This window comes from Oscarella lobularis, chromosome 18 (genome assembly GCF_947507565.1).
Source record: "Oscarella lobularis chromosome 18, ooOscLobu1.1, whole genome shotgun sequence".
Classification (NCBI taxonomy): domain Eukaryota; kingdom Metazoa; phylum Porifera; class Homoscleromorpha; order Homosclerophorida; family Oscarellidae; genus Oscarella; species Oscarella lobularis.
This window is the reverse complement of record NC_089192.1, coordinates 1,411,612-1,431,734: the sequence shown is the minus strand read 5'-3', so window position 1 is coordinate 1,431,734 and position 20,123 is coordinate 1,411,612. Positions and strand designations below refer to the sequence as shown.

The 20,123-nt window shown below is 47.2% G+C and overlaps 4 protein-coding genes, 1 long non-coding RNA gene and 1 pseudogene across 5 annotated transcripts; 3 read left to right on the top strand and 3 right to left on the bottom strand.

Annotated features, from left to right (window-relative positions):
- Window positions 1-59: 59 nt before the first annotated feature.
- LOC136197835 (neurogenic locus notch homolog protein 1-like) lies at window positions 60-8,378 on the bottom strand (annotated as a pseudogene).
- Window positions 8,379-8,438: 60 nt separating this feature from the next.
- Window positions 8,439-9,337, top strand: LOC136197868 (uncharacterized). Its single transcript, XM_065987731.1, has 4 exons — window positions 8,439-8,678; window positions 8,743-8,827; window positions 8,874-9,080; window positions 9,127-9,337. Exons 1-4 carry the CDS (start codon window positions 8,497-8,499, stop codon window positions 9,196-9,198), a joined length of 546 nt encoding a protein of 181 aa, XP_065843803.1. The 5' UTR covers window positions 8,439-8,496; the 3' UTR covers window positions 9,199-9,337.
- A 691-nt stretch (window positions 9,338-10,028) lies between these two features.
- LOC136198145 (kelch-like protein 20) lies at window positions 10,029-12,011 on the top strand. Its single transcript, XM_065988060.1, has 2 exons — window positions 10,029-11,514; window positions 11,839-12,011. Exons 1-2 carry the CDS (start codon window positions 10,029-10,031, stop codon window positions 12,009-12,011), a joined length of 1,659 nt encoding a protein of 552 aa, XP_065844132.1.
- Window positions 12,012-12,097: 86 nt separating this feature from the next.
- Window positions 12,098-13,846, bottom strand: LOC136198144 (oxidoreductase NAD-binding domain-containing protein 1-like). The gene is made up of 6 exons (XM_065988058.1): window positions 13,796-13,846; window positions 13,161-13,240; window positions 13,055-13,118; window positions 12,899-13,005; window positions 12,381-12,847; window positions 12,098-12,328 (listed from the first exon to the last, which is right to left on the bottom strand). The coding sequence occupies exons 1-6, from the start codon at window positions 13,844-13,846 to the stop codon at window positions 12,162-12,164; spliced, it is 936 nt and encodes a 311-aa protein (XP_065844130.1). The 3' UTR covers window positions 12,098-12,161.
- Window positions 13,847-14,026: 180 nt separating this feature from the next.
- On the bottom strand, window positions 14,027-15,964 carry LOC136197860 (uncharacterized). Its single transcript, XM_065987723.1, has 6 exons — window positions 15,873-15,964; window positions 15,321-15,423; window positions 15,203-15,256; window positions 15,046-15,147; window positions 14,466-14,980; window positions 14,027-14,419 (listed from the first exon to the last, which is right to left on the bottom strand). Exons 2-6 carry the CDS (start codon window positions 15,395-15,397, stop codon window positions 14,106-14,108), a joined length of 1,062 nt encoding a protein of 353 aa, XP_065843795.1. The 5' UTR covers window positions 15,398-15,423; window positions 15,873-15,964; the 3' UTR covers window positions 14,027-14,105.
- Window positions 15,965-18,995: 3,031 nt separating this feature from the next.
- Window positions 18,996-19,911, top strand: LOC136197876 (uncharacterized). The gene is made up of 4 exons (XR_010672615.1): window positions 18,996-19,274; window positions 19,338-19,422; window positions 19,473-19,679; window positions 19,728-19,911. It is a non-coding gene; the product is annotated as an uncharacterized lncRNA (long non-coding RNA).
- Window positions 19,912-20,123: the final 212 nt, after the last annotated feature.

Below are 20,123 nucleotides of genomic sequence, written 5' to 3'. Positions count from 1 at the left end.
TCAAAGCCACATCCCCGCCACATCCTGTACAGATAGAAGATTTTCATTTGCGTCTGCACGATTCTATATCATACCTCGATACATTGAAGAACAAAAAATGGTCTCTAGCTAAACTTTAGGTAAACCATTCACTAAAACGAATCTGTTCTGTTTTCTACGGTACAGAACCATTTCACATCTGAGTGACGTCATAGTCGGGATGACTTTCAGGGCAAATTGAGACGCGGACGTTGCAGTTCCACAGCGCTGGGGGACTGATGCTCCGGCCACATTTTGGCTCCCAAAAAGCTGTCGCTCAATTTCGATTCTTCGACACCGTAATTTACCTGAGCGCTTGTCCTACTCTTTTCATCTTTTCTCCATTGCGAGGGCGACACCGACCAATGTGCTTTCCTGAAGAAAAAGCACCACTGAAGCGGTGTGTGACAGTGAATTAAGATGACGTAGGTAAGAAGTATCACATTAACGACAACTAAAGCAAAAGATAATTACGAAAGCACAGAAAAGATCAACACGGAACATACGTGAAATGATTAAAAGAGTGAAGGATGAAACGAAACCAGCCTTAGACCACAACGTTTCTTCACAGTCCGTTTTGACAGGTGTAATCGCTAACCAAATAAAAGATTACAAAACTTGAGAATATTTGCCTAAAGAACTTACAAACTAAAGACGGTGTGCTAGCCTTAGTGTTATTAATTGTGCTGGCGTTAGTCATTGATAAGGCGTTTGTGGGAGTCTCCGTCGTTGCCTTTGGAGTCGTAGGTAAAGAACCACACAGACGTCCCGTGTAAGAATCAGGACATGTGCAGAAAAACGACCTGCTGTTGCCAATGCAAGTGCCGCCGTTTTCACAAGGAGAGGAGTCGCACTGGTTGATTTCTAAAACAGAAACAATGAGCAGATTTTACAACTCTTCAAGCAGTTTACCGTGTTCACAATTATTTCCACTGTAGCCTTCAGGGCACGTGCAAATATAATACACAGTTAATCCGGACAAATTGAAGAGTAGTGATCCTGCAGGTGCGCTTTCGTTAACGAGAAAATAATCGCAACTGTTGGCGTTCTTGCAGAGTAAGTCACAGGGATCTACGGCTAAACTTTCGCACTGCAATCCCGTATAGAGTTCAGAACATTGACAATAGTATTCTCCAAAGCCGTCAATGCAAGTACTCTGATTTTGACAAGGGTTAGACTGGCACTCGTCCAAGTCTATCAAACAATTTTGTCCGTCAAAGCCAGGAACGCAACTGCAGTTATAGGCATCGATCAAGTCAATGCAAGTGCCATTATTGCCACAGGGACTCGACTCACAGTCGTCAATATTAGTCTCGCACAGCTGCCCAGTGTATCCCGCCGAACAGTTACAAGTGAAGTCATTAGAAAGGTCCCTGCAGGTTCCATTGTTCAGACAAGGACTCGATTCGCACTCATTCACATCTGTCTCGCACAGCTTTCCTGTGTAACCAACCGGACAAATACAGCTAAAGTCTCCCACGAGATCCTGACATCTACCAAGGTTGAGGCAAGGATTGGAGTTGCATTCAAGAATTTCAAATTGACACTGTTTGCCAGTGTATCCAAGAGGACAGTTGCATTTAAAATCGTTTACCAGGTCTGCACAGATAGCATTACCGCGGCAAGGAGTCGGATCGCACTCATTTATGTCTGTCTCGCAGTCACGTCCGGAAAATCCAAGAGGACATTTACAGAAATATTGCGAGTAGAGGTTCTTGCACGTTCCGTTGTTCAGGCACGGAATAGACAAACACTCGTCTACTTCTGTTTCACAGTGCCGTCCGGTAAAGCCATGAGCGCATTCACAGTCGTACGATGCTATTTGATCTGAACATTTTCCTCCATTTTGACAGGGAAACGACGCGCATTCATCTATATCAAAGCCGCAATCACCACCGGTGAATCCATCCAAGCAATTGCACCAGTAACGGTCGACTTGATCCACGCAATCTCCTTTTGTGCACGGGTTAGAGCTGCACTCATCAACGTTTGTCTTACAGTCTTCTCCGGCAAATCCTGATATACATTCACATTGATACGAGTCTGTGAAGTCAAAACAAGTCCCGTTGTTTTGACAAGGGCTGCTGACGCATTCATCAATATCAGATTCGCAGGCGGATCCAGTAAATCCGCTGGAACAGGAACAGGAATAGGTGCCAACCAAACCGCGGTGAGAACACGTTCCTCCATTCTGACACGGAAGAGACAAACACTCATCAATGTCAGAGTCACAGTTTTTACCAGTGTACCCAGGCGAACAGGAGCAGACGTAATCGTCTATTGAATCAGTGCAATTTCCCTCATTCTTACAAGGATTCGAGAAGCACTCGTCTACGTTCGTTTCGCACACCAGTCCCGTGTATCCTGCAGTGCAACTGCAAAATGTTGAGCTGACAAGATCAAGACAAGTGCCGCCGTTTCGACAAGGCCTTGAGAGACATTCGTTCACGTCCGTTTCGCACTGGTGACCGGTGAATCCCGCTTTACATTGGCACTCGTAGCTATTAACACTGTCTTGGCAGACGCCGTTATTTTTACAGGGGTGAGAAGCGCACTCGTCAACGTTTGTTTCACAGTCAGATCCGGTGTAGCCATCCAAGCAGTCACAAGAGTAACGGCCGATGAGATCTCTGCATATTGCTCCATTATAACATGGGTTTGTCTCACACTCAGAAATGTCAACGTGGCACTGTTTCCCAGTGAATCCGGGTAAACATGTGCAAGAAAAGTCATCGATTAGGTTCACACAAGTTCCGCCATTTCTACATGGCTGCAGTTGACAGTTGTCAACTAAATCCTGACATCTCGCTCCTCTGTAGCCGGGAGAGCAGACACAATAAAACCTGTCAATCTGATTCAAACAAACGCTGTTGTTGTGACACGGAGACGATTCACATTCATCGACTTCCGTTTCGCAGTTAAGTCCAATAAACCCGGGTGGACATTGGCAAGAATAGGAACTCACTCCATCAACACACTTACCGCCATTGAAGCAAAGAGAACTCTCACAGTCGTCAACGTTGTTCTGACACCAAGCGCCGGCGTAACCGCTCGTGCAACTGCATTTGTAGCCGTTTGCCTCATCGATACAAGTTGCATTGTTCTGACAAGGACTGGAAGAGCATTCATCAACATCAGTCTCGCACAGGGGACCGGTATAGCCTTCTGAACAGGAACAGTGGTAAGCAGCCACTCCATCGACACAAGCGGCTCCGTTGCGGCACGGTTTAGAAGCGCAGTCGTCAATGTTGTTACGGCAGAGGTCGCCAGCATATCCGAATTCACAGCTGCAATTGAAACCGTTCACCAGATCCGTGCAATTTCCGTGATCTCCGCATGGATCAGAATTACAGTCGTTGATGTTAGTCTCACAGTTTATACCAGCAAAGCCTAGGAAGCATATGCAAAAGTATCTATTTATTGCATCAATGCATGTTGCTCCATTTCGGCAAAGGTCGGGATCGCAATCGCTAATTTCGGTTTCGCATCTGCTTCCCTCAAAACCCAATACACACTCACACGAGTATTGGTTCACTTTGTCAAAGCATCGAGCTCCGTTTAGGCAAGGAGACGACGAGCAGTCATCAATGTCATACTGACACTGGGATCCTGTGTATCCTGACAGACAGGAGCACTGAAATCCGTTCACAATGTCAGTGCAGCTTCCATTGTTCTGACAAGGAGCTGAAGAGCATTCGTCAAAGTCCGTTTCACATTTCGATCCGATGTATCCATCTAGGCATTGACAAGTGTACATATTAATTCCATCAGAGCAGGTTCCGTTATTTGCACAAGGATTGGAATTGCATTCATCGATATTCAATTCACAGCTAGTACCAGTGTATCCGTCTGAGCAAGTACACGAATACCTGTCAATTAGGTCACTGCAGGTGGCTTCATTTTGACATGGATTTGACAAACACTCGTCGGTTTCTTCTTCACAGTTGACGCCATTATATCCTGGAATACATTGGCATTCATAACTATTCACTTTATCAGTACATGTTGCGTTATTCTGGCATGGTTGAGACGAGCATTCATCGCTGTCTGTCTCACAGAGAAGCCCGCTGTATCCTGCTACACAGCTGCAGTTGTATCCAGCCACACAATCCACACAAGTGGCTCCATTCTGACAGGGTGAAGACAGGCATTCATTAATTTCCACTTGACAGTGTTCGCCTGTGTATCCCGCGTCACAGGTACAACTGTAGTCATGCGCTAAATCTGTACACTTTCCGTGGTTGTTGCAAGGATCTGGATCACAGTCATTCACATTCATCTCGCAATTTTTTCCAGCGAAGCCCAGCACGCAACGACAATAATAATCATTCAAGGCGTCGGTGCACGTTCCTCCATTTTCACAGGGGCTAGACTAGCACTCGTCAATCTCCGTCTCGCAGTCTGCCCCCGTAAATCCGTCAAAACATTTGCACGAGTAACTGTTAACCGCGTCCGTGCACCGCGCTCCATTGCGACAAGGAGATGGGTTACACTCGTTTATATTCACATCACAGTTTACTCCAGTGAATCCAGAATTGCATCTGCAGTTATATTCACCGACTTGGTCAGAGCACGTTCCGTTTTGGCAAGGATTGGAGGCGCATTCGTCAACGTCAATTTCACAATGCACTCCAATATAGCCCGTCATACACTGGCACTTGTACATTGCTGCTCCGTCAACGCAAGTAGAGTTATTTGAGCACGGCTGGGAGATGCATTCATCCACATTAGTTTCGCACTCGCGTCCTGTAAATCCCTCGGTACACGTGCAATTATAACCGTTAATTCGATCGGCACACGTGCCATCGTTTTTGCACGGATTAGAGAGACATTCGTCAATGTTAGCGCCACAGGTGTCATTTGTGTATCCTAGAGCGCACTCGCAGCGAAACGAGTTCACTAAGTCCGTACAGTTTCCTCCATTTTGACACGGCTTTGACGTGCACTCATCAATGTCTGACTCGCAATGACTCCCTGTGTATCCGTCAAAGCAGTTGCATACGTAACCGTTAGCCAGATCTTCGCATTCTCCTCCACTACTGTAACCGTTTATTAAGGCGGCGCATGATCCGCCATAATGGCATGGAGATGAGGCGCATTCGTCAATGTCTAGGTTAATTTAGTTTTAGGTATTATATTTACACTTTTGATTCTGAGATCTCAGGTTACACTTACTACGCAATATTGTAGCAAAATTATTAGACGTGAATGCGCCTCATATAAGCACGGATTGTAGAGAATATAAGTCTACTAAGCCTATTTGTAGACGAATTGTTGGCTCACAAAATGAGATCTCAGTATCACTACCGTGCGCGCTATTCTTACCAACAGAGCAGTCTCTGCCCGAGAATCCAAAAGAACAAGTACAGGAATAGTCGTTTACAAGATCTATGCACGTAGAATTGTTTTGACACGGTTGCGACGCGCACTCGTCAACGTCTGCACGGAGAAAAATTAGAGACGTACTAAGAAAGTGTGGAGAACTTTCCTGTTTCACAGTGCTCTCCGCTATATCCTGGTAAACATAGGCAACTATATGCGTTCTCTTTGTCAATACAAGTGGCGTCATTTAAACAGGGATTAGACAAACATTCGTCAATGTCTAGAGAAAATTAAAAGTAAATACTTAAAACCTAATAAGTGCTTGACTTGCTTGTTTCGCAATGATTTCCTGTAAATCCTACTGCACATGAACAATTGTACTGATCTGTGCCGTCGTCATATGTTCCGTTATTTTGACAAGGATGAGAACTGCATTCATCCGTGTCTAAGAAATACGTTAAAAGATGTACTCACAAATATCGATACCTTCTTACTTATTGTGCAATCATTCTCAGGTTGAAATCCCGGCTTACAGATTTTGTGCCCAGTTGAATTGCACGCGTGGCTTTCATTTGACTTGCAATAGATCCCGCAGTCGCTGCCATACCAATACTCATCACATGAAACTTGCCAGGAAAGGATCAAAAGTGTTCCTCTTATTCCAGTGATTATGGTTTGGTTGGATAACATGTTTGCTACTAAAGCATTAGAAAAGGATACTGTCATAATATCAATGAGACTTCCTGTGATATTTCGAGCAGTTATATTTAAACTGAAGTAGCCCTAAAAATAAATTGCATTACGGCTAGGGGGTGTGCGTGTAAGAACGACCTTCCAATTGTCTGAGAACGACAGCGCGACAAGAGGCAAATCTCCATTAGCAATTTGTAAACTGTCCACTCTTACATCCTTTGCTGTCTTGCTGTCCGTGCAGACGGACTCGGGAGGCGTCCAGTAGCAAACTTCAAGATTTGTTGGACAAAGTTCTGTGCACAAAGCTGACTGTGGATCACCACAGCAATATCCGTAATAATCTTCGTTGAAGCTATTTAGGTATAACGTGTAGGTCAAATTGATTTTCCCGTCAGAAGCGACCTAAAATCGCTGTTATAGACGTATCACGACGCAACGGCCCGTAAGCGAACTTTAGCGTTATAAGACTCGTACCTCAGAGACGCAGAGCAAGGCCAAGGCCAAAAACATGCCACCCACAAGACATGGCTTCTACTTGACTGCGCATCTGCAACCTACGTAAACAAGGATCCGCCCTTGCGTCTTTGACGTCTCTTTGCATGCTTCAGCGCCTTTCTGTAGTAAACGTAGCGTCAAAAACCAGTTACAAGCGTGAACCAACATTGCAAGAGAACGCTCCGTCCAGAAAAGCAAAGGGGCGTAAACCGACGCAAGGAAATACATAACCTAAAGTACTTTGCGCAATCTCTGATCATCCTGCACCTCCGTTTTCGTCTGAGCACTGTTTATTATAAAATGACTTTCTTGGTCTACGCACTTTGCAGCGTTTCGGCGCGGTTGCAAGCTACACTCGTCCATCGCTCCGAGTCTCATTCTGGCATACGTACCGAGCTGATCTCAGACAATAGATACGAGTTATGAAGTGTACGTAGTAGTTTTACTCAGAAGTTTTACTCACAAGTAGACTTTAGTTGGACAACGTGACACACACAAGTCTTGTCTCTCTACATTGTCTTCAAGGCCTCTCCTTCGTTGTTGTAGAAGCGAATAGAATTTGTAAAGCAGTTGCAGTTCACTTTGGAATGTCCTAAAGTCACGTTGCTGCCTAGTAGATAGCAGAGCCCTATAAAAGAGAGCTGCGCCAACCCCGTACATGGGCGCCATCTTGTGTCCAGCTTCGCGAGTTTAGGCACATCGTACCGCTTGCGGGATGAGTTAGAGCAGCTGCCCGAAAAACAGTACGTTTATGTCACGTAGAAGTTTCATACGGTGCGGTGTACGGCGCCCTAACGCGTATCTTTCCTTTTTTGCGCGAAGACGTGAAAACGTCCTCGCCTACCCTTCGAGCTGAGAACGCAATACGGTTTTTCTGCGTTAACAGCTGTCATTGTTAGTGCATTTCCGATTATTATCGCTATGTGTTGCGTAGCGAAATTCGTCAAAATCGTTTGAAATACCTCATTGTCTACTCCGTAAATTCCCGGATTTGATTTTTTAAAATTTCAAAAGTACGCGAAACTTTCCTTTCATCACAGGACTACGCGCAAAAAAAGTTTCTAAGCACCTAAAAAATTATTTCATTTATTTAGCCAGGTTCTTTCACTCGCTTGATGGGAATGAGGCAAGTGAAACAATGTTATAGTTGCCCGGAAACCTCTTACGCGTAGTATTGTGGTCTAGTATAATAGTTTTGTATAGTTTTGCGCGTGTATGAGCATTTTCTGAGAATTCAGAAAATACAGCTTGAGGGTTGCTACATGATTTCGACGGATTTCGCTACTAAACACATACTGCTAAAGGTTGGAAATGAAGTAGCAATGATAGCTGTTAGCGCAGAAAATCGTACTGCGCTCTCAGCTCAATGGGTAGGCGAGGAGGATTTTTACGTCCTCGCGTAAAAAAGGAAATATACGCGCTAGAGGACCGCACACCGCATCGTTTGAAACTTCTACATGACCTAAACGCACAGTTTTTCGGGCAGCTGCTCTAACCCATCCCGCAAGCGGTACGATCCGCCTAAACTCGCGAAGCTGGACACAAAATGGCGTCCAGCGGCTCACGTGAGTCACGTGATAAATCGAGTTGGCGCAGCTCTCTTTTATAGGGCTCTGGTAGATAGAGGCCTCTAATCTAAACCGTCCTGTAATGTGACCTTCTGCTCGGATAAAGAAGACTCGATTACATGTATGGTTCCACTGTACACATGCCAGGCGGTCCTGGGCGAGCTGCCATAGCTGCCAAACCGTCCCAATTTAGCGCACGCGCTCGAGCGTTGACCAAAATAACACTTCGCTCCGTTCGAGAGTGATCTAAAAGAAAGATTACACGAAGGATTGACGGAGAGAACTCTTGCGGAAGAAGGAGACTTACGACACGCATGCGTGAGGAGAAGTCTAGCACGTGATACACAGAAATCTTGTGACCAAATCTTGTGACCGTCTGATCGGACTCTGAACACACGCAATGGCAAAGCTCCTTTGTCTTCAAGGTCTCTTCAGCGTTTTCTTTGTTGTTGTAACGCTTATGAGGAGCGCTGTGGAGAGCCAACCCGAAGGCGAATGTCGTCTTTTGAATACCTGTTTCTGCCAGTACGACAACGGGTACAGGGTTGATTTAACTCCACTCGACGGCAATGGCACGCCGCTGTAAGCTCAAACCAATAAGCTATTCTGATTCATACCTCAGTCAGACAAAGCCTATTGTGAATAGCTTTCAAAAGATATTCGATGGAAAATACTTCTACGATGTTAATCTCTGCTCGAATTTTTCTTCGCAATACTGCAACGATAGCACGGTAAGCCATATGTAATTTGTCAATACCTAATTAGTTAAATGTACAGGTTTGTCAAATCCGTGACGTTCCAGATCGAAAATTCACATTTTCCTGCAGCCAGATTGACGGTGCCTATTTCGCACAATCTGAAACCGGATTGACGTACAATATGATCAGAGGAAAGGATGGGCGTATGGTGAGAGTCGATCTTCATTGTAACGAGACCGACGTCGGATCACTGACGGCCTTGGGCGAGCCAACTAATCTCACTTACGTAAGTTAGGATAGATGTGAGCAAACTATAACAGTAATTTAATTAGGCCTTTGTTTTGACGTCACGTTACGCTTGCGCTCATCTGCCTCCGGAGCAATCGCCAAATGAAAACCTGTGATGCTGCCTGTTTTTCTCTGCTGAATTTACATCGGTGCACTTAGCTGGCTGGCTTTGTCGTTGCTTTTTATAGTGATTATCATATGCATGATCTAGTAGCTGCGTCGGGTCGTATACGGTAATACAACTATTGCATAATATTAACATACTGTACCCTGGTCCTTTACTCCACGAATATTTCCGCTCTCCTATCTGCAATTAGAGCGGGCCGTGCCGCTGACGTCACGATAACGTGATCCCGCTTCTCACAACCATTTCTCATAACGTAAGTCAATCATCTTTTAATTATACGAACTTTTCGTTGTCAATGGTCAATTAATTATTCTGTCTCTTTCCTCTTTAATAGTTCTTCAAATTTGTAAATGACGTTGCAAATAAAGATCTTGGCAGAAAAATGAGACAGAAAAAACCAAGCAGCTGAAAAAAATTCATTTCTAACGTGCGTTAAGTGAAAGTACTTTTACTGAGGTTGACTACTTTGAGTTTCAGAGTAAACACATTTAGCACTCGCAGTCGTAGGTAGACTCTATATACAGGCTTTCGGAATAATGAAGGATTTCAGTGGTTTGACAATACGTTCCTGGCACGGTACCTGGTAGATATCAACGTAGTGGTTGAAGCCACCGGTAGGTAAATAAATCTGAAATCTGAATTCTTTAATTAATCTGAAAAATATTATAACCAAAGAGTTTTTCTAGAGTCAATCTCTTGCGACAGTTCTTTTGGTTTAGACTCAGGTAAGTTTTATCATGGTGCCAAAGTTAGTGCGGACGCTTAGTCATACATCACTCAACGTCCCGGACAAACACGCGGTCCCTCAACAGGTACGGAATGGGAGACGAAGCGTTCGCGGATCAGAATTGGAAGAAGACGATTGCTAGCGGTAAAAGGACGTCCTTTCGGTACGGAGAAAAGATGCTAGAGCAGATGAACGCTCTGCGCAGCTCAACGGTCGACTTGTGCGACGTCGTTCTAACAACAAACACGAGCGTAAGCGTTCGCATTTCGGCTCATCGAATCGTTCTTGCAGCCGCTAGTTCCTATTTTCGGGCAATGTTCACCCTCGGCATGCAGGAAAGCAATTGTTCGACTGTCCGAGTTTTGGACGTCGATGCAGGAGCCCTTCGTACCCTTGTCGACTACGCTTACACAGGACAAGTGCACGTCGATAAATCAAATGTGGAATCGCTATTTTCAGCTGCTCATCTACTTCAGTTTACTGAAGTAGTCGAGTTTTGCGCAGACGTTTTGATTGAGTTAGTGACGTCATCCAACTGCCTCAACTTGTCTCGTTTTGCTCATCAATATGACTGCTCCAAATTGAGCGAAGTCGCCGATCGTTGCGTTGCGTCTAATATCGTGGAATTGTCTGAAAGCGATGCGGAATTTCTATGCCTAGAAGCGGATCACTTGGCTCGCATTTTAGCCATGGACGAACTTACTGTCGATTCAGAAACTCAAGTAGTGGAACTAATTGCCAAGTGGATCAAACACGACGAAAGCGATCGTTTAGGTCAAGTAGACGTACTGAGAAAGTCGATTCGACTGAATTTGACATCGCCAGATACTCTCAAGAACCTGGTCTCAAATGCTGGCATTTCATTGCTTGATTCGAGCTGTTTTAAGGCGACAGACAGGTTGGGTGAGCCGACTTCGCATCGTGTAGGCAAACTCCCCAACATTCTTGCCGTTGGTGGTGGAAAATACATTGGTAATGAAGAAAATTTCTACAATGGCAGTTCTGTCGAACGGTACGATCCCGTGCGGAAGGATTGGTGGATCTTTCCTTCATTGAATGCTAGTCGCTTCAAGGCAGGAGTCGTAAACGCGTTTGGGAGCCTTTATGCTCTTGGTGGACACGAAGACTATCGATTGGTAGGTACGAACAAGAGCGTGGAACGCTACGACTTCGCACAAGAGCGCTGGCTTAATGACGTGGCGCCTATGATAAACGGTCGAGCCGGTACAGCTAAAAGGTATGTCGAACACACAGGGAAACTTTACGCGTTGGGATGCAATAGTGATTCGACGGCGGCTGAGTGCTACGATCCCAACGTGAATGCGTGGACAGCGATTAGCCCACTGAACAGAGATGTTCGTGTAAGGGACGTTTTTCACGCAGATGGACTGGTTTACGTGCTTGGTGATTCGGCTATTCTCAAATATGATCCCGTGTCCGGCTGTTGGCTTCAGCCGCAGATTGTCGCTTCGGTCGGCGATAATGCAATAATTTTAGACAACGTCATTTATCAATTCGCAAGAGCGAAGGAAGGCAAAGATGAATGTTCATTTTCAACGTTTGATTTGGCAGCCGAAAGTTGGTCTACCGTTGCTGTGGTCGATAGTAGCTGTATTTGCTCATGGCCAGTGAGCGTCATCGGCTTTGAAAAAAGGATCTATTTCATCGGCTATAGCCACGAATTTTCGTGGTTTGACGTGACGGCAAAAAAGGCATTTTGTTGTCCGATGATTTCTTCTCCTGACTATGATCATAGAGACGGTGCATTTGCTTTACTTTGAGCCCGATGTACCTTTGATATCGGTCTTGATAAAATTTGCTCGTTCGTTTTTGTGTTGCTTTCAACCGTGATGATTTCTTTAAAATTATTTATCCGACAGGGCGTTTGCAATCGCCACGCAGGTAAAGTGAGTAAGACGTCATTTCTGTCTTATGACAGAGATAACGAAGCTTCGTCGGAAAAGCAGGAAGATGATTCCCACGTTCAGTCAGACAACGTATGGGGCTCGGATTGCAGAAGGCGACAAGGTCACGCGCACAAGTCGCTTGCAAAGCACAGCAGTCCAAAACTTTAGGCGGACGTGGACGCAGAAGAAATACTTCGCTTGAAGTGGAGGAGAATGGATGCGTCGGATTGAGGACGCAGATCTCATTGAACGCGTCACGTGATACAGAGTATTTAATTAAAGCGGGTTACCTTACAATCTTCAGCAGGATCCTGCTTCTCACCACCATTTCTCATAACGCAATTGATCACCTTTCACACCCATGCGCTTGAGCATGGAGCACACGTCGTCTGTCATTGCAGGAGGGCCGCAGACATAGGCAATAATCTCACTCGGGCTCATGCCCAGAGTGAAGTTCTTGAGAAGATCTTCTGTGATTCTACCAACTGAGAGAAAAGAAGAAACGTTCTCACCACCAACCCATTAGAAATCACTCACTGTGCACATCTTGATGACGCATATGAGCTTGATGGGATCCAGTCAAGCACAAGCGGTATCGAAGCAATTCTCTTTCTTTCAGTTCCCTCAGAGACTTCTCGAATATCATCTCGTCCAAAGTCTTTGCGCTATAGAGCAGCCTCAATTTTCCCGCGTTGCCGCATCCACCATTTTTCAAATCGATGGCGTGTCTCATGATCGAATGGAGAGGCGTGATTCCAATTCCGCCGGCGACAAACAGAAAATTCGACACGCAGTCGATCTTATCGTCGTCGAAATAGAAATCGCCGCCGACTCGAACGGTCACGTGACTACCAACCTTTGCCTCGCGATGAATCCAAGCGGCCGGCGGATGATCGCTCGCTTTGACGGCCAAGTCGATCGTTCTGCGACGAGCCAAATGGGCTGGAGTCGACGTGATGGAAAATCCCCCAACGACCGATAAACCCGGTATGAAAAAATCGACCCTGAGGAAAATGAAATATTATTAATTCTGGAAATTTTTTCTCCTCTAGAACCATTGTCCTGCTTTGAATCGGAATTCTTTGTCTGGTATGGACAGTGTGAGCGATTTGACTGTTGGAGATTCCTGCCTAATGGCTACGATAGTCGATTTCACCGCTACCTGTGTGCTTTTTTGAAACAATGAGTAAACGATCGCGCTGCTCCTTCACCTCGTTTCTCGTCGCCTCCTCTGTTCGTTCCAAGTGCGTGCTGACGGACGCCCTGAGCAACGAGCTGCTACCGTTAAACAAAAATATAGACGTAGTCTGATCCTACATTCGAGAGCTAATAGCTCCGAGCCGCAGCGTTCGATTGAATAGAGCCGTCTTCTTAGAGCCTCTCTGACATAACGTGCGCTACACTGGTCCAATCGTCGTGAATCCAATCACGGATCCGTGATCCAATGCGGTGAATCTACTGTGGCTTTCCTAGTACAAACCTTCTCAAGATGCTTTTCAAGCTTTTGCGTAGAGAGCTTATCACAGAATTGAAGTATCGTGGTAGTCTACGTTCAAATGTGTCGTGTAAACCGGATCTTGCAGGTTTTTATTCCTAACACAACTAACGACGTTGAAGAAAACTTTTGTGAGATTATCGTATTCCGAGAAGTGTACCGGCGACTTATTATTCTTGGCATATGAGCTTGTCACGTGTGTGGGAGCCGGCGGTGGAAGCAAAGCAGACAAGGAGAAGATATCATAACAACAACATAGGCATATAATTGCTGACCTGCGCTTTTTCGAAAACTGGAAGTTCGCTGAAAAAGAACCGCGTTGCCCAGAGATCCGCATTGCACCGGCCACCCTTCCGGCTGGAAACACATTGACTGGGAGTGGCGGAAGAAGCCGAAGCTCTTCCTTATCAAAATAGGATGTTAATTTTCGTAAGCAAATGCTAGGGTAAACTCTGACCTCGACTGAACTTTCGCACAATCGGACGTCGTCGAAATCTATAGAAACCATATTTGTCCACAAACAACGACGACGACGACGGCGACGACTTACTGATAATCGGGAAGTATCAGTCTCTTGCGGTTACTTTTCTAATGGTAAACGATTTCTCTGAAGTCTCTCCTACACCCCGCCCATCCCATTGGTCCGCCGCATGTTTTGGCGTCGTTTCAACGAAAACTGGCTCAGAAGTGGCGGGGAATGTGAACGTGTTTTGAGCAATCATGCAAAGCGGATAAAGGTTGTGACGAAAAAATTCGTTCTTTGCAGTTTATTCTACTTCTCTCTCCTCTCCTCCTTTCTCGCCTTCTAATTCTGTTCCTTCATCGGACGTAGTCTCGGTGACTTTTGGAGGAAATTCAGTAAAAGAAGGATGACTTGGATTTGGGCCCGGTGGAGTGACAGGAACGATAGTTGTCAAGGTTTCGGTGGCAAGATGTTTCTCTTCCTCGTCATCGTCATGAAAATCCCATGGAGGAACGGGCTTTGAATTTTTCACTAAATCGCAATCAACCACGCTAAAATTTGATTTCGACTCGTTCTTGCAATCCTGCAAGTAGTCCAAGAGCTCCTCCTCGGGTGGATCTGCAGAAAAAAATTAAAGAAAGAGAAAATTTAAAATCAAACGCACCAATGAGTCCCCTTGCCCTTCCCCAAAGACAAACTTCGTTGAGGTCAACAAACGAGCATCGGAACATCTTCGTACGACGCGCTTCATCGGCAAAGAAATCAACCTTAACGACTCCGCGAGTTTCGCAGTAACGAACTTCCACCTGGACGCCTTTGTCGGATTTCCCGCAAAACACGTAATTAGAATCGCACGACGACTGACTGAGATAGGCGCACCGATTCTCCCCGAGCGTGCATTCGCCGCATTGCCAATGCAAACGATTGTAGCAACAACGAGTGCAGGAATTTCGACCGTTTCTATCGGATACGCGGCATTTGCTCCTCCTTGCAAGAACAACGCGCATGAAATCGCGACTATTGGTAAACGGAGAAATGCACGGATGGCAGTGGCCCAAGTAGCAGTCGTCCTTCTTCACATCAAGATGCAAAGAGGTGCAGCCGACTAGGGCGTTGTGGTTTTCCCTAAGGTCAAATCTCCACGTGCACCATACATTGTGAGGAACCTTTGAACCAAATCTGGAAATGGAAAAACATTTCTCAGTCTTTTGGTCTACACAGATATTCTATGGCTTCTCTCTTACAAATCAGCGGAATTGAATTCTTGGTAGACGTTCGAAAGAGGCCACTTGGTGAGGTTTCCCCATTTGACGGGGCTACCCTTGTCGTAGTAGAAGCAAGTTGAACTGAGGCAGGAAAAAAACGTCATTGATTCCTCTACCTAGAGTCGTTGCTACTCACCTGCCCAATAAGCCGGCCGTTGCAACTTTTCTGACGCGCCAGCAACGCAGGAAGCTGCAAAGAAGGTGCTAAGTTAAGTACCTCGGTCGTGCAATTAATGATGAGAGCTAGAACGCACCTTCCCTTCTTTTTCGCATCGACGCCGGCAAAAATGCCGAGCAGCATCAGCAGCAGAAATACGGCTCTTGCAATCATCGTCTGGTGGAAGGAGGGGGGGAAAACTGTTGCACGAACAGCTCGCAATACGTCGCTTTTATGCGGCCCCTCTAACACCGTGCAGCCCGCCCCCCCCCCCCCCCCCCTCTTTCAAATCGACTTTTCGGAACCGAACTTCGCTCCACAAATCCACGCCCTTCTAATTCTAATTTACAACGCGGGGCTTCATTAATTGCGCACCCCGGAAAGAGACTTGCACATATAAGGTTTCGACTCAAGCCCGTACGATTCTATCTCTAATTGGAAACGACGCGCGTGCGTTTCGGCGAATGCAGAAATGTGGGAGTGGTGTTTGTTCTGGCGTGTACACAACCGCGCGACGTTGTTCCACGTCACCCCACGCCTCTCTTCTACGGATTCGACTAACGAGATGATCGAGATCGTTTTTACGACGAACGGCACGAAACTCGTGCGCTAACGAAGTGATCGAGGGCTTCGCGCAACGCGGTTTCACCTGTAAACGTCGACGCGTTTCGCTGGACGCTGCGTAGAACGCAATCGGGGAGACAGATTCGCGAACAATTGATGACGTTGCGCGAATTACGAGTGACCGCGAACGCTGTGCGCGTGCTCGTCCGCAGTTTTTTTCGCGCGACCGGATTTCCGACAATATGAACAGTTCTCGTAAATCGTAAACTAAATCTTGGACTACAAAGAAAAGAGGGCAGAAAAGCGGTGGGGCTTAGTAATCTAAATCAAAATAGACGATGCGCGCACGCGGTAAGAATTAGGAACGATGACGTCCGTCGATGCTTTTCCTCCCCGGCCGCTCGGCGGCGATTTGACGTCGCCCGAACAGTAACCAGAATCGGTCGTAGAGACAATAGTTTTCCCGTCGTCGTACGGCGGCGACGACGATCGCGCGACGCGATGCCGTCGAGCGATCGTCGCCTGCGATTTAATCCACGTGGACGTTTGAACGGCTTTAGCTTCGTCGTTATCGAATCCTCGATGACGATTATCGTCGACATCGTCGCAGGCGGCCCCGCTCCTCTCGTCGTCAGCGACGATACGAGCGACTTCAAATTTCGCTGTCGCAACATCAACGAACGACGACGTTCGTCGTTGTCATCGACGACGACGACGTCGGGGTCCTCGTCATCGCCGTCGCGCGTCTCGTCGCGTTCGCTGCCCGCATCGCGTTGTCCGTAGCGACGACGACTTTCGACTCCGTTCTCTTCGACGAGCGCCTCGTGACGGCACTCGTAGATCGGTATGTCGGAAAAACCGTCGAGCGACGTCAAATCGCTGCGCGTCCGCTTTAAATATTTCGGATTGGCAATTATCGTTTCCACGCTTCCGGTTCCGCTAGAATCGCCACGCCCTCGCGACTGAGGCGACGGACTTCGCTGCACGTCGATCTCCTTACTGTCGGCGCAGAGTTTTATCAAAAGAGCCGGCGATATGCTGAAGTCCAGTTTTTTACCCACATGACTACGATCGCTGACGTAGGTGCTCGTCATCGGACAACTACCTCCGGGAACGTATTTGAACGACGTCACGAGAGCGGGATCGGGGCCCGGAATGCGCGGCGCGGGAGCGAGAGGCGAAACTTCGCCGCCGCCGCCGGCGCTGGACGTCGATTTTTTCGAATTACATACCCGTACGATCACGGGACGTCCGGATCGTTCGTTCGACGGCGACGGCGACGGCGACTGACTTTTCGACGACCGTCGACGTTGACATGGAATCTAAAATCTCGTCCAAATCGTCTCGCGACGCTTCCACGACAACGGCGACACGCTTATTGCCGTCCAACTTCGAGATCTCGCGTTCTTGATCTTGTTGACTCTCCTCTTCTTCTTCTCGGCAGACAACCTCGTGTCGTGTCGGGTGCCGCTCACGTGAACCTCGATCGCTTTCCGACGCGTCTCGGGATCGATTTCCGGTGCCTTTCGCTTGGGCGGCGACGGAAACCTCTGCGGCCGTCGTCCGCCGATCGTCCCATCCCGGCCCCCTTTTTTTATTCCCAACATCCTTTTTTCCTTTTTATCGCCGCCAAAAAGGCGACGAAAGAAGCCGCCTTTCTTTGACCTTTTCACTTCGCCGACGACGGGTTTTTTCGTTTCAGTCACGGCGTTACCCTGAGTGGAATTCGTCGTCGGCGTTACCGCGACGACGCCGCCGGCGGCAAGCGCATTATTCGATCGTTTCGCCAACGTTATCCACGGCGACCAATCGTTATCAATAGCGACGTCATCGTCGCTACTCGACTGTCCGTAGTCGCTCTCACTCACGTATTCGTCGTCGTCGTCGTCGTCGCAACTTTCGTATCGATCGCTTTCGCTATCTGAATATAGCGTCGCGATTCGCGCGTGAACGTCACTCTAAGTCGGCCCGTCGTCGCTTCCTCGTCGTCGGCGTCATATGATTTGTGACGTCGTCGTCGTTTGGGCTGAGTGTCTGGAACGGCGGACTGACGGCGACGCGACACGTCCGTCTGGGAGCGAACTTTTTTTGAACGTCGTCGCGATTGATTGGACATTGTCGTCGTCGTCGTTTTGACGGCACCGCCGCCGCCGCCGCCGCGACGTCGTCCCTTTCGATCGCCTTCGGAAAAACGACGACGATCTCTTCACTTTGGTACTCGAGGACATGACGGCGGAATCTTTGCACCTGAGAGAGTCGAGACAGGAATGAGATCGATAAGTCGATGCAATGACTGGATACGGTATGTTCGAATCTAGACAGTGGCTAGTCTGGATCAACTGCCTTTTCTCTTCCCTGTTAGATCCTTGCAGCTTTCTCGCTATGCTCTGTTAGCAGAACACATCAAATGAATCAACAAATACGTACGGACCCAAACGACGACATGAAAGCAAACCTTCGTCGCGAGACGTTGTAGCACGCTTGCCCTTTAGATCGGCGTGACCGTTCTCGCGCTTTCGAAAGTCATTTCGCTTCGTGAACGCTTTCGCGCAGTTTTTCTCGTGGAAATTGACTTTTTAGCCACTCTCGTCTAGTTAACGCGCGCTACCTGTTTTTTGCTGCTCTCTGTGCCTCGGATTTTGTGCCCTGGTTGGAAATGCTACTTTCATAGTTTGGTAGAAGCAAGACTGTGTAAAGAGAGCGACCGTGTACGACGCGCGCAGTCGACGCACAGCGAGCCGACGGGAAACGCTAGATGATGCCGAAGGCGCGGAGCTGTACGAGGAGCAGCCGGTGACGAAATAGCGAGTTAGAGAATCAACATCGCGCCTTCTAGCTGCATGAAAAACGGCCGGATCGACGATCTCTTCGATGGACTTCCGCTGTTGCCGTGGATACGACTACGACTCGCGAACAATCGTGTTCGCTTTGACGCTATATACGTCGCCGTTAATTTCGAGAAGATCGAAGAAGAAACGAGTCTCGCGATTGCAAAGGACGGGGCCCGCGGAACAGTCGCCAGAGACTTGATTGGTCGTTTTGGATTTGTGTGCCAAGCCTACGGAAAGTTCCGAATCGGATTCTGAATCGCTGCATTCTGTTTTTCCTTGTCCGATATTTCAGGCACTGGGACGACCGGATAATGGTCCGAGGTGTTGCACGTGTACACACAAGTCTTGTGATACACGTCTTGTGACACACACAACAAAGTCTTGTGACGCACACAAATCTTGTGACGCACACAAATCTTGTGACACACACAAAACAAGTCTTGTGACCGTCTTATCCCTCTCTGAACACACGAAATGGCAAGGCTCCTTTGTCTTCAAGGTCTCTTCAGCGTTTTCTTCGTCGTTGTGACGCTTTCAAGGAACGTTGTGGAGAGCCAACCAGAAGGCGAATGCCGTCTTTTGAATACCTGTTTTTGCCAGTACGACAACGGCTACAGGGTTGATTTAACTCCACTCGCCGGCAATGGCACTCCACTGTAAGCGCAAACCAAGAAGCCATAGCTCAGACAAAGCCTTTAATTAATGCAGTCTGTGAGCAGCTTTCAAAAGATATTCGATGGAAAATACTTCTACGACGTTAGTCTCTGCTCCGATTTTTCTTCCCAATACTGCAGCGATAGCACGGTAAGCCATCTGGTACTTGCCATTTATCAATAAACCAATTAAATGTACAGGTTTGTCAAATCCGTGACGTCCCAGATCGGAAATTCACATTTTCCTGCAGCCAGATTGACGGAGCCTATTTCACACAATCTGAAACCGGATTGACGTACAATATGATCGGAGGAAAAGACGGGCGTATGGTGAGAATCAATCTTCGTTGCAACGAGTCCGACGTCGGATCACTGACGGCTGTGGGCGAGACGACTAATCTCACTTACGTAAGTTACGCTAGATAAAGTTTGCGAGCAAACTAAAACTTTAATTAGGCCTTTGTTTTGACGTCACGATACTCCTGCGCTCATCTGCCTCCGGAGCAATCTCCAAATGAAAAGCTGTGATGCTGTCTGTTTTACAACCGGTGTGCCTTTAGCTGGCTTTGCTGGTAATTTTCGTTGTTTTTTGTAGTAGCTGCGTCGGGTCGTATAATACAACTACATGTATTGCATACCACTACCTTGGTTAGCGCGCGAATATTTCCGCTCTCTCATTTACAATTGCCCTAATTTTATTTAATTAATTAAAGCGGGTCGCTGACTTTACCTGTTAATTTCCACGTTATTCACGATAACGGCATCCTGCTTCTCACCGCCATTTCTCATACCACAGTCGATCGTCTTTCACGCCCATGCGCTCGAGCATGCGTCGTCCGTCATTGCAGGAGG

Excerpts from the sequence above, each read along its gene's own strand:
- LOC136197868 (XM_065987731.1), top strand. The coding sequence starts at position 8,497 with ATGGCAAAGCTCCTTTGTCTTCAAGGTCTCTTCAGCGTTTTCTTTGTT. Across the intron at positions 8,679-8,742 it reads GACGGCAATGGCACGCCGCT|CTTTCAAAAGATATTCGATG; the intron begins GTAAGCTCAAAC and ends TATTGTGAATAG. Across the intron at positions 8,828-8,873 it reads AATACTGCAACGATAGCACG|GTTTGTCAAATCCGTGACGT; the intron begins GTAAGCCATATG and ends TTAAATGTACAG.
- LOC136198145 (XM_065988060.1), top strand. The coding sequence starts at position 10,029 with ATGGGAGACGAAGCGTTCGCGGATCAGAATTGGAAGAAGACGATTGCT. Across the intron at positions 11,515-11,838 it reads GTTTGATTTGGCAGCCGAAA|GTAAAGTGAGTAAGACGTCA; the intron begins GTTGGTCTACCG and ends ATCGCCACGCAG.
- LOC136198144 (XM_065988058.1), bottom strand. The coding sequence starts at position 13,846 with ATGGTTTCTATAGATTTCGACGACGTCCGATTGTGCGAAAGTTCAGTC. Across the intron at positions 13,241-13,795 it reads TGTGCGAAAGTTCAGTCGAG|CGCACGTTATGTCAGAGAGG; the intron begins GTCAGAGTTTAC and ends GGACCAGTGTAG. Across the intron at positions 12,329-12,380 it reads GCGTCATCAAGATGTGCACA|TTGGTAGAATCACAGAAGAT; the intron begins GTGAGTGATTTC and ends CTTTTCTCTCAG.
- LOC136197860 (XM_065987723.1), bottom strand. The coding sequence starts at position 15,397 with ATGATTGCAAGAGCCGTATTTCTGCTGCTGATGCTGCTCGGCATTTTT. Across the intron at positions 15,148-15,202 it reads ACGGCCGGCTTATTGGGCAG|TTCAACTTGCTTCTACTACG; the intron begins GTGAGTAGCAAC and ends TTCCTGCCTCAG. Across the intron at positions 14,981-15,045 it reads GAATTCAATTCCGCTGATTT|ATTTGGTTCAAAGGTTCCTC; the intron begins GTAAGAGAGAAG and ends TTCCATTTCCAG.